Here is a 13278-nt window from a genome sequence, read left to right as displayed (position 1 = left end):
AATCAGCATATTTTTAATTTTTAAGGAAAACGTAAAAGCATCATATCAATTTAAACAAAAATAATTTAAAAATTGGGTTGTCTCACGCACACTTCTTTGTTTATAGTATTTAGCTTTACTTGCTAAAGCATTATTAGTTGGGATAACCTAACATGTCATATTTCTTATATTATTATATGTGATCTCTGAAATAAGAATTCAATATTTGTCTATTTACCTTAATTATAGGGACAATTTTTTTTTCACAATTTCAACAACTCCATATAGGAATGCTTTCACTACAGTAAATTAACTTGACCACCTAAACTTTAACTTAAAAGAAAGCAATTTTATAATTGAATCAAACAATAAGACTTTATTTTCATGTGTGAATTGCGTTTTAATAATATTCCAATCATCACACCTTTTAATTTTTTTTCTTTGCAAATTTGGGCATTTTCATATGCTTGAAATCCAATCTCATTTACTTTTTTTAAATATACTAGTCATTTTCCCCAACATTTTTCAGATTATAATTGAATGACTTAACTGACCAAACTGCCTTATTTTCTAAATCGAAGGATAAATGATAAGCATTCCCAAAAATTAGCCTACGAGAACACAACACTATTGGAGTTTCAAAAGCAGCCTTATAAGCACAAAAAAATATAATCTACCCCCAAGTGAACAATCTTTCCTACTAAGGTTAGCTAATTTTTTTACAATCTGCTTAATCTCTCTTTTAAATACTTTAATCCATCTTTTAATTTGTGGATGATATACAATAGCAATTTCATATTTTATTCTAAATTTGCTTATTAATGTCTCAAAGCTTTACTTAAATAAGTGAGTATTTTAATTAATAATAGTAAATTTAGGAGTTTCGAGCCTAGAATTTTCTTTTTTTAATTTTATCTCTATCTTAAAGTCAACACTGTTATTATCGGGTTCCAAGTCCCGGATGTAAAAAATGAAGGATTACATTAGGTAGTCAATAGTCAACATAATTTTTTTTATAAAAAAGCTATGACATGAATCCTTTAAGACATTGTGTTAAAGCTAGGACAACTCCTGGAAGTGATGTGCTATATGACTTGAATATAATAAAAGTGTGCATGGGTCACTACACCGATGTCTGGCTGTACCATTAAACAAAAAACGATTCTCATATTATAGATAAATGCAAGCAAAGAAGTTAATGCATTAAATAATTAAAGATAAATTGATGTAATTAATAATATTATGATTCATATGAAAATAAATATCTTATGCATTCATAAAATTAAATGAATTTGAGAAAAAACTAAGAAGATTGATAGTTTAGGTTTTAAACTTTGACATTCAAACAGTTGTACCATATATGGTATAGTTGTAATTACAGCTAAGAAATTAAAAAGTAATATTGTAAAAATTAAAAGAATTGGAGGTATGAATATAGCTCTAAATATTAATTTTGATGCTAAAATTTTTAATGTTATAAATTTTTATGCTCCCCATACAGCTTTGAATATATGTTCAAAAATTTTTTTTGGAATAACTTAGAAAAATAAATACAAAGGATATCTCTTAAAGAAATTTTTTATTGGATGAGATTTAAATGAACATGTGAGTAAAGTAATAAAATATTTTTAAAATATTTATGATTGTTACATATTTGAAGTGATTAATGAAGAAAATAAATTGATATTGAATTTCGCTTAAACTTAGAATTTTGTTATTGTTAATACTTTATTTAAAAAGAAAAAAATGCATATTATCACTTATAAAGATGGATCTAATAAAACAAAAATTATTATTTTATTATGAAAAAAATAAATTGACGAGATTGTAACTAACGTAAAGTTATTCTAAGTAAAAATTTAAGTATTTAACACTGATTATTGATTTTTGATTTTAAGTTGAAGGATTGGAAAATGAAAAAAATAACGAACTATTGTTATATAATCCAAGGGAGCACTTAAAAAACAAACACAAAATTATTTTTGTGTGTAAAACTTCAAGATCTTAAAATTTAGGATATTCATGGAGAAACTAATACTATAGGAGATAAAATAATAAGTACTTTTAAGAGAGTTGCAAAAGTTATGAGAGATTAACTTAACATTAGTTACGAGTTGATACAAAAATTTCTCAAAATCAATATAAATTCATGTCGGACAAGCTTATTATGAAAGCTATATATTTATTGAGAGGTTAGATGGAGAAGTGCAGAGAGAATTAGAAGATCTACATATGATTTTTATTGATTTCAAAAAAGCTTAGGATAAGATTCCAAGAGAAGTACATTGGAGAGTCTTAAAAAAAATGTATTGATATAGCTTATACTCAGTCATTAAAGATTATGTCGAGTTGTTGCTTGTGTTCAAACATAAGAAGAATTTACCATGTACTTTTTTATTTTAGTTGCATTACATCAACGATCAGCTTTAAGATCATATCTTTTTCTTTTAGTAATGGATGTTCATACTGAAGATTTACAGGAGGATATACCTTCGTGTATGTCTTTCACATTTGATATCCTCTTTATTGATAAAACTAGAGAGAGTTTAAGAAAAACATTTATTATGATCGTTAACTTTAGAGACTAAAGACCTTCATTTTAGTAGATCTTAAATTATATACACATAATGTAATTTTAATAGCAGTAGATATGGTGGTGAGGTCGTAACTAAGGGTGATCAAATCATTAAAATGAGTAAACATTTTAGATATCTCGAGTTGACTTTTTAACGTGGTGACATAGAATGGGATGTTATTAAACATTTTAGATATCTCGAGTTGACTTTTTAACGCGGTGACATAGAATGGGATGTTATTAGTAGAAATGAGTAAACATTTTAGATATCTCGAGTTGACTTTTTAACGTGGTGACATAGAATGGGATGTTATTTCATGTTGTATGTTCAAAGTGAAGGAATACATCGGGCCTATTGGGCGTTAAAAAAGTACCACTTAGACTTGAAAAGGAAAATTTTATAAGATCGTGGTGGGACTAACAATGTTTTATGATGCAAGACTTTGGTCTATGAAATGAAAGAATAAAATTAAGTGTTGTTGAGATAAGAATGTTCATGTGAAACAAATATATCTATCAAAGGGTTGGAGTAGCTCCAATGGCTGACAAGATTAGAGAGAGTCGCCTTAGATGATTTGGTCACATTAAAAATTGAACATCTGCTAACCCACTTTAGATAGTAGATGTTTTAGATTCCACTTATGTTAAGAAAAGCAAAGATAGATCTAAAAAGATTTCGGACAGTTGTATAAAAAATGATCTTAATTTATTAAAATTAAATGAAAAAATTCACACTCAAAAGAACACAAAAAAGAAAAAAATATTCATATAGGCAGCCCGACTTAGTGGGATCAAGACTTGTTGTTGTTGTATCACAATCTCAACATCACAATTACGTACAACTGCTCAAAGTATCTACTTAATGAAATTATCTACTCCTACTAAAATATATTGATTCTCAAATGATGGAATAAATAGTTTTATAAAGCCCATTTTCCAAACATAAAAATGTTTAGTTACAAAAAATAGTTTAAGAACATTTCATTTTTTTCTAGATATATTTCCTACACTTTCACACCTATGACACTTCCTAACATAAAATTTAACATCCTTAAATAGGATAGGTCATTAGAATCTAAATAATAAAACTTTAGGTAAGATTTTGTCTTCCAAAATGCCATCCATAATTTGATTCATGACATTTACTAATGGTACTATCAATCTCTCCTAAAGAGCATTTCCTAAAATTTGGTCACCATACTTTCTAAACAAATTAGATTCGTCCCAAAAATAAAATGAAAAATTGGAATAAACTATTTTTTTAAGTCAGCTCAAAAGGTATAATATCAATAATAATGTAGTTGACAATATTAGCAGACCATGGTACGCATATCTCATTCATAGAAAATACATATTGATCAATAAAGTTTCATTAAATTTCATTTTCAATTAAATTTTATTATTCTACCACTAGTCTAGAAAAAAAAATTGCTAATTGATTTTCAATGTCTTTTTACGACGAATCTTTAAATTGACGATGACGATCGTTGGATCGAGATCAACAAGCCAAAGAATAACCACACAATCCTTTCATTTTCTCTGGTTTTTTCGTATATAATATATACAACATAATACATGTTATACAATAAAATAAAAATCATGTACGTGTTATGGGATGGTAGGAGTGGAGATATGGCTAAGTTTGGGTTCGAACAACAAGGAAATAATCATAGGAGTGATCATACGAGGTCAATGCAAGGAAGCGAGGGCCTCGAGCTGGAAATGGAATGAAAAAAGGGAAAGGTGAGAGCTTTGGAGGTCATTGTAAGTCAAAATCGAGAGGAAACGAACCTTCTTCGTTGTGTTGTACAAGAAGGAACAAGAAAAAAACTTTTGAGAAAATTGGCTAAATGCCTTTTTTTTTTTTTTTTGCTTTCTTTCCATTAAATAATAATTTGTACAATTTACTTTACGTAACCTAATAATACATACAAATTTGTACAATCTACTTTAGATAACCTAATAATGCATATTCCTAATCTATATATTCAGCTATAAAAAATGAATATGTACAATTAATAAGAGAGGAAAATGAAAAGCAATTTAAATAAGAAAACTCTTAATTTTGTCTGATTTTTATTATTCTCGATTGATATCCCTCCTCAAATTGATGCTGACTGATCAAGAAATATCAATTTGCAAACAAGGAACTGATGACATATTGCTGAGAAAGAGCCTCAGAAAATATATCAACAGTTTGAAGATCAGAAGAGATATTAAGAAGAGAAATAACATCATTATCATAAGCTTCTTGAATAGGATGACAGTCCACTTCAATGTGTTTCATGCGCTCATGAAAGGCAGGATTAGCAGTAATCTACATAGCACTAGTATTATTTGCATAAAGAGAAGTAGACTCAAGTTGAGGAAAGCCAAGCTCAACCAACAAACACCGAAGCCAAATGATCTCAAAACAAGCAAAGGACAAAACACGATATTCAGACTCAGTAGAGACTTAGACACTCGAGTTTGTTTCTTACTCTTCCAAGAAATTAAAGAGTTGTCGAGAAACAAAGACAACCAGTAATAAATTGACGTGTCTCAGAACAACCAGCCCAATCAGCATCACTATAGGTTTTTAAGTGAATCAGAGACTCCACGGAAAAGAATAAACCATGATGAGAAGTACCTTTCAAATACCTAACAATATGTCGAACTGCAGCTAAATAAAGATGTGTAGGTGTCTGCATAAACTGACCAACTTATTGCACAACAAATGAAATATCAAGACTTGTAATGGTTAGATAATTGAGACACCCAACAAGTGGTCGATACACATATGGATCATATAAGAAGTCACCATCATTCCGTTGATATTTAAAATTCACTTCCAAAGGAGTATCAAAAGGACGACCCTTTAGGAGATTAGCCAAAGCAATGAATTCCTTAGTGTAGTTATATTGATGAAGAAAAATATCTGCGGGAGAAGAGTGAACCTCAAAACCTAATAAATGAGTTAAAGAACCCAAATCCTTCATATGAAAAGAACCGGGAAGACACTTCTCCAACTGAGACATCAATTGAGTATCAGATCTTGTGATGACAATATCATCAACATAGACTAATAACGATATAATTTCCTTGTCAGTCTTGCAAAAAAATAATGAAGAATCATATTGACTTTGAATAAAAGAGAAGCTAAGAAGAGAAGCTAAGAAGATAAAAGAGAAGCTAAGAAGAATATTGTGAAACTTTTCAAACCAGACTCGTGAAGCATATTTCAAACTATATAGAGACTGTTTGAAAATATTGTGAAACTTTTCAAACCAGACTCGTGAAGCCTATTTCAAACTATATAGAGACTGTTTGAACTTACAAACATCATGTGAGGGTGTAGAAAACAAGCTTAGAGGAGTCATATAGATATCTTCTTTGAGGTCCCCATGCAAAAATGCATTCTTAACATCCATCTATCATAAGGACCAGCCTCTAAATGCAACAATAGCAATAGAAAAATCAAGCTGAAGTGTTGTTGTTTTAGCCATAGGTGCAAAGGTCTCTTCATAATCAATCTCATTATCTTGTGATTGTCATGAGCTATTAATCTAGCCTTATATCTGTCAAGGGAATCATCAGATCAGATCTTAACAGAATAAACTCATTAACAACCAATGAGTTTAACACCTGCAGAACATGAAACAATATTCCAAGTGTGATTATCTTAAAGTGTCTGAAATTTCTCTTGCATGACCTTTATCCAACAAGTCTGTTTAGCAGTCTGAGAATAAGAGGTAAGAACTGTAGTATTAGTTAAAATTGCAGAATAGTCATTTCTATCCCAAGGAAAAATGTGAGTTGATCTTCGAACAATCATTAGAGCATTTTCAGGAGCAGAGTCGGGAAGGACTGGAGGTGAAGGGAGCAGGTGTCGTGTGTAGACAAGGTCAGGCTTGAACCATTTATCAAAAGAAGAATCATCAAAGTGATGACGTAAAACAGTATCACATGTCGAAAGATGATGCTGAAAATAGTGTTCATATTAAAAGAAAATCGCATCCAGAGAGATACGTCTTTGACTATTAATCAAATTATAGCACATAAAACTTTTATGATTAGAACTGTAACCCATAAAGACACATTGAACAGACCAGGTTGTCAACCTATGATGTTCATGAGCGGATAAAAGAATAAAACAAACACATTTGAAGTATATAGCATATGATAATTAGAATGTTTACCAAAAAATTCGATAGTTGGGAGAATCAAACTTCAATTGTTGAGATGGTAAAAAAAAAATCAGCTGAACTGCAATAGAAAAAATTTCAGTCCAAAACTTAGCTGGGGCAGAATATTCTAATAACAATATGCGCACTATATCTAACAGATGTCGATTTTTCCGTTCGACAACTTCATTTTGTTGAGGTGTATAAGGAAATGAACGTTGTGACACAATACCATTGTTATGAAAAATGCTCGAAACTCATGAGACGTATTCAGCACCATTGTCAAACCGTAATGTTTTAAAACAAGTGGAGAACTGAGTTTAAATACATGTCACCAATGTTTGAAACATAGTAAACAATTATGCTTAGGAATGCATAAAATAAACCCATGCGCGTCGACTGTAATCGTCAATAAATATCAGAAAATATTCATACTGAGCGTGAGAAATAATCGGTGTAATTCCCTAAACATTGCTATGAATAATATCAAAACTTGTATTGGTACTACCCAAAATAGAAAAAGACAATATCTTACTTTTTGCCAGGTTTACAAGAAGAGCAATCAACTAATAAATTTTTATCTGTAGAACCAAAAACACGATTTTGCAACAAATGATTCAAAATAACATTATTTGGAAGACAATCATGTATATCAGACGTCAGCCTTATTTTCAACAATTGAAGAAGCTAATGACAAAGTCCGAGGAATGGTAAATTATAATGGAAGCAACCTGCACACCTTAGGCTCCTTCAATATAACCTTCCCCGACACATCCTGCACAACACAACCACCACGAGAAAATTGTACATCACAATTATCATCCACCATTTGACCAACAGAAAGTAAGTTAGTAGATAATTTAGGAGAAACCAATACATGTCAGAAGGAAGAGCTAATATCACCAACTATCGTAATTGGAATATTATTTCTATCAACAACCTAAATACGTAGAGTACCAGTAGACGGGCATTGATTATGCAATAAATCAGTAGTGTCAGTTATATGATTTGTGGTGTCGGAATCAACAAACCAAGGAGAATGTACAAAAGCAATAGTCTTACGTTTCCCTTGAAAACCAAGAGCGGAAAAGGCTGAGAGAATCATCTGTTGAACCATATCTAGTGTGAGAACATATGGATTATTGCCAACAATTGTGGATATCGAACCAAGATTGTGAGTTGGATGACACAACATGAAAGGCTTAATGTCTGCGATTTTGAGGCCGCATAGGACACTCCTTAATAATATGTTTGTTTTATTTGCAATAATTACAGAGCTTCTTACTACAATGGTGGGCAATATGACCAAATTCATTATTGTTGTAACACTATTTTGTTCCTTTCCCTTTGGTATGAGCAGCATATGCAACATTAACTATTTTAGATGATCCACCAGTTGCACCGAGAGGCTTTTGTCACTAATTTTTGTTCTTCGCGCAGTAATTCACCAAAACATACATCCAAACAATGGATCATATCTCTATTCAGCAACTCAGTCTGAGCAGTTACAAATTCAGGTATGAGTTTCATCAAAAATTGAACACGACGACTCACTTCATGAATGGCCAAAAAACTAACTAAATTTTCCTTTGACAACTTAGCATAGATAATATCAGAATATTCGCTCCATAAATTAAGAAAGCTAAAATAATATTGTTCAATTGAGAGATTACCTTGACTATAATTACTCACATAAAATTCCAATTGAAAGCGTCATGAAATATTATCTTGATTGTAGACGTGCTTCAAGTATTTCAACATTCCCTTAGTTGTACTAAAGGATCGTAAATTGTTCACCATATCAACCTTAATAGACCCCAAAATCCATGAAACAATCCAAGCATCCTTTGCCTCCCACTGACAAAGATCATTCAACTCTGTAGGTGTCGGATAAGATCCATCAATATGGTCCCAAAGCTCCATCCCTTTCAAAAACATCTTGAAATGAAATTCCCATACAACATAATTCTTTCCCGTAAATCTAACAGCTAAGATTTCATTGGTTTTCTCATAAGACATTCTAGATAGAAGAGTCATAAGGAAAGTGGTAGATTGAAATTAATCAACCTAAAACCAAAGAAAATCAAGAGAGACCCTGTGAAAATTGACAAAAACCAAAGAAAATCAAGAGAGACCCTGTGAAAATTGGCGACAACTCCCCCGTGGAAAGGCTTGAACACAGGGAGCTTGTGAGTCCCAAGGAACGTGTAAGATCGGCACCGGTGCTCCTCTAAGCTCGAGCATGACTTTGGTGCAGAAAAACAGTTGAAAGAAAAGGAAGGGGAAAGCTCGTGCTTGTGAGGGAAAAGAAGATCAAGCAGCGTGTGAACATTGGGAGGTTCGATCGCACTACTTAGGAGGCACGGTAGAGGGAAAGGATTGATTCTAGCGTCTATTTTGTGATCGGCGAAGGTAGAGCAGCACTTCGGAGGAGAGCGCGATCTTCTATGATTGGGAACGAGAAAAAGGCTCGGGATTACACGGGGTCTACAAGGGAGGTGCGAACAGATAGGGTTGAGGCTTCGTGGATTGTGTAAAGAAGAAAGCAAAGGAGGGATTGATGCGAAAGGAAAGACAGGCTGGAAACATTTTGATCTGACAAGGATTGAACATCCGAGATCGCCAAACCAAAAACAAACCAGCAATTCCAAGAATAAAAAGAAAACTACACATTCAACAACGTATTCAGTTGTGTGGCTCTGATACCATAACAACTTTTGAGAAAACTGGTTGAATGTCTTCTTCCTTTGTGGTCATTCCATTAAATAATAATTTGTACAATCTATTTTAGGCAACCTAATAATACATAATAATTTGTACAATCTATTTTAGATAGTCTAATAATACATATTCCTAATCTAAATATTCAGCTATAAGAAATGAATATGCATAATTAGTAAGAGAGGAAAATCAGGGGCAAATTAAACAAGGAAACTCTTAATTCTTGCTGATTTCTGTCATTCTTGATTGATACAAGAGTTTTTGAAGCCTTTGTAAAAGACGATCCTATCATTGCTATTCCAGTTAACACTAGCCACGACTTTGGGCTAGTGTCATGTATACACTGAAGGAAAATAGGAGTGTCAAATATCCTCATATGTAGAGAGCGTGTCATTGGTTTCTTGCCGAGCTTTAATCACAACTGTGTTGTGCCTAGGTGTTGTGGGAATGGAGAGGCGATAGGATTCCAGCTCCAGTGGTTCTTATTTCGACGTGTAGAGTAGAGGGGAAGCAAGGAGTTTCAAAGATCTTCATACCAAATGATCTCATCGTTGCCCTTCCCTCTTGCTCTAGCCACAATTGTACAGTAAGTATTTCAATCACAAGAGAGCGAAAGGCAAGCCAAAGTTTCTGAAGGTCTTCATACAACGCGATTCTATTGCATCTCTTCCATGAAGTGTGTGCATTTTGCATTAATAATAAAACAAAAAAGTTACAAAACGTTTCCACACAAACAAAAAACTATGCCACTTGGACATTCACAAAATAAGCACTATCCTCTTGTAAAATTAAAAAAAGACGATCTTGAGTGTTTAAATGACGTAAAATAAAATCACCCTCTAAAGCTATTTTTGCACAAGTATGGGCTGCTTTGTTGTTTACTGTATTGGTATGTTTGAACAAAACTTATTTAAATCTAGGCAAAAAACCAATATTTGGATTGTCAGGAAAGTCGTGTTGCCACGCCCTCTTTTCCATTGTGTGTCAAAAGTGCTCCATAACATTGTAATTATCCCCTTCGATGATGATTCCCAAGCATTCAAACATCCAATGAAGTATGAGTGAATGGAGAGATAGTACCGCTGCAATCTCCACTTGGGTGCTATCTCAATGTATAAAGTTGCAACCCTTGGCAACAATGAGTCTTCCCATACAGACAGGAAATTTCTAATAGCAACTATAATATCATCAAAAAAATATTTCTGCTTCCTCCCTTTAAACAAAGGAGTGCCAAGATACTTTAAGGGAAAGGATAAAATATAAAAAACAGTCTTACCTCTGATATGATTACAAGCACTAATAGTTGAGGCTTTAGCAAGTAAAAACCCACTTTTCGTACAGCTTATAGAGAGACCACTAATGTTCTCAAAATCATTTAAGGCGATGTTCTCAAAATCATTTAAGAATTTGGATATAATAGAAATAGATTTGATATAACCATCCGTAAAGATAATGAAATCATCTGCAATGCTAAGATGAGTAGTATTAAAGCCCCATTTATTTTTAAAATGAAAAAAAGAAGTGCTAAAAAGGTTATTGAGGCCCGTATAAAGATATTCATTAGCAATAATAAATAAAGTAGGTGACAGAGTATCATCAAGTCATTATTCGATTTGAAAAAACCTTTATATTTACCATTAATAATAATAAATCAATTATAATAATACAATGTTTAATAAATTGAAGCAGGTATTAATAAGTCCCATGAAGCATTTGATAGAGAAAATCACAACTAAGATTCCCATAAGAATTTGGATATATCCAATTTAATAATTATATTATGACCACAGATTTTTATCCAAGTCATAAATAAACTCTTAAGCAAGTAAAAATTATCAATTTTACTCTTGGAACTTTCCCTTGTTGAATAATTTTATCTTGCATCTATAATTCACAATATTTCTTAAATATTTTTAGATTGAAAATTTAAAGATCAGATACATTTCAAGATTTCTAACTCAGGAGATTTTTATGCTAAGTTATGAAATCTTATAGAGAGAACAAAACTGCTAAAAAAGTTTACAAGATTATTTGGGATAATGTTAAAATTGTTTACACAAGTGGTAAATGAATGGAAAGGTTAAGTGATTCCAAGCGGAACCATAATAGTTTAAATCACTCCATGGGACATATGGATAAAAACTAAAAATTGATCACCATTCCCTTCAGTTGATTCTAGACAGTTATTAGGGCAACATAATCATAAACATGCATTGTTAAAAAAAAAACTACTAAATAAACCTGGCCTCAGGCTGATCTATATTTCCAAATCCCCGTGCTTTAACAACATCCATGACCATGTCAAGCTGGACAATACCAATAGCACCATCTACAATTGCATTTCCACCTCTGATAACCTTCTTCCCACCAATGCTGATAAGCTTAACAACCTTGGCATCCCCTGGCTGGAAATTAAATGTTAGGTAATCATTCTAGATTCCTAAACGTACGTTATTTTGTATGCAACTGCGAGCTCAGGAACAAGACAAGGTTTAACATGATTTCTTAATCTGATTAGCAATTCTATGTGGGCATAAGATAAGATCAACTTTTTGAACCAACACCTTGAATTATTATCACGTCCTAACAAGAAATATCAGTCAAAAAGCTAACATAATTTTGAGCCAGTTAGTTTCAACATGTTCAGCTCTAAATCATATTATTTTTCAGTCAAGAACCACTTAATTTGGTTATCATTCCATTACCCATCTTGACATGAAAACTAGATTTTATTTAGCCTAAACATTTAATCCTACAACTCTACTGGTTCGTCTTATCCATGCTCACACCATACCAGTTATGCAAGAGTTTTGTGTTCTAGTTTACCAAAAAGACTCAAATCGTTAGATCTATCAGATTGTGAAACCATGAAACTGTCGGCCAATAAACCGACTTAATCAATAGTTTAAGAAAATTCATAAGTTAATAATATTAAGAACGTGTTTCATTTATCCAAATTCAAAAATGTTTGACACAACAAAGCACTCCAGCAATCACATCAAATTCAATGTCAATAAACACCAACACAAATATTTATGCCGTCGTTTCATAATGAATTTCCTCAAACAATCAAAGAAAATATGACATAATATTGTAACAAGTTACAAAAATCGCTAATTTCACAATAAATTGTTAGAATGCATTAAGAAACATATCATCAATATTGGAAAAAAAAGTGTCAACCAAGCTGAAAATGTACTTTTGAACAACATAGAAGTTATGAAAAATGAACTGCACCAAGCTCTTCATAGGACGCAGGCACAGATCTGTCATTTTTAGGGAAATAAAACACAAAGATACTTAAAAGACAGTGCTGCATGATACAGGAGTTAACCCAAAATAGCGACAGGGATGCAAATATTATTGCTAAAAAATCAAAAGGATTACAATAACGACTCTTAAAACAGGAGCAAAATGACGACAAACGCCAACGACTCCTAAAGGGACGACGATAGAGTGGTGTGCTGCGGCTGGACAGCACATAGGTCGGCTGGTTGGGGATGAGGCGGCAAACAGTAGAGGGTTGGAGAGGTTACGACAACACTAGGAAGGCTCGAGGGGACTGGCAGCAGCAAACAACAAGGCTAATGGAGTTGGCGGCAGCATGCAGGAAGGCTGGCAAGGTTTGGTGGCAGCGAGTAGGAAGGTGGAAGGGCCTTGCAACACAAGGGGGAAGACGTCGACTGCAGAAAATATTTAGTAAAAACTGAATCATAATGACATAAAATTACATATATATACATATATATATATATATATATAACGTCCTCGTGGGAGACGCCGAAGAGAAGGGAAGAAGCCGATAGATTCACTGTCGGTTATCGTCACGGGCGAAACCCC

The 13278-nt window shown here is 32.6% G+C and overlaps 1 protein-coding gene across 1 annotated transcript in view; it reads right to left on the bottom strand.

The window, feature by feature from the left end:
• LOC110035751 (urease-like) overlaps positions 1-13278 on the bottom strand; it is a 160141-nt gene that overhangs the window by 79359 nt on the left and 67504 nt on the right. The window contains exons 8-12 of the mRNA XM_020740035.1: positions 11680-11843; positions 8853-9312; positions 8515-8655; positions 7457-7492; positions 6246-6515 (exon numbers count right to left, since the gene is read on the bottom strand). Of these exons, the coding sequence (XP_020595694.1) occupies positions 6246-6515; positions 7457-7492; positions 8515-8655; positions 8853-9312; positions 11680-11843 (1071 nt within the window). The remainder of the gene's footprint in view (positions 1-6245; positions 6516-7456; positions 7493-8514; positions 8656-8852; positions 9313-11679; positions 11844-13278) is intronic.

Source organism: Phalaenopsis equestris, unplaced genomic scaffold (genome assembly GCF_001263595.1).
Source record: "Phalaenopsis equestris unplaced genomic scaffold, ASM126359v1 Scaffold199601, whole genome shotgun sequence".
Taxonomy (NCBI): Eukaryota; Viridiplantae; Streptophyta; class Magnoliopsida; order Asparagales; family Orchidaceae; genus Phalaenopsis; species Phalaenopsis equestris.
This window is presented reverse-complemented; position numbering and strand designations above follow the sequence as displayed.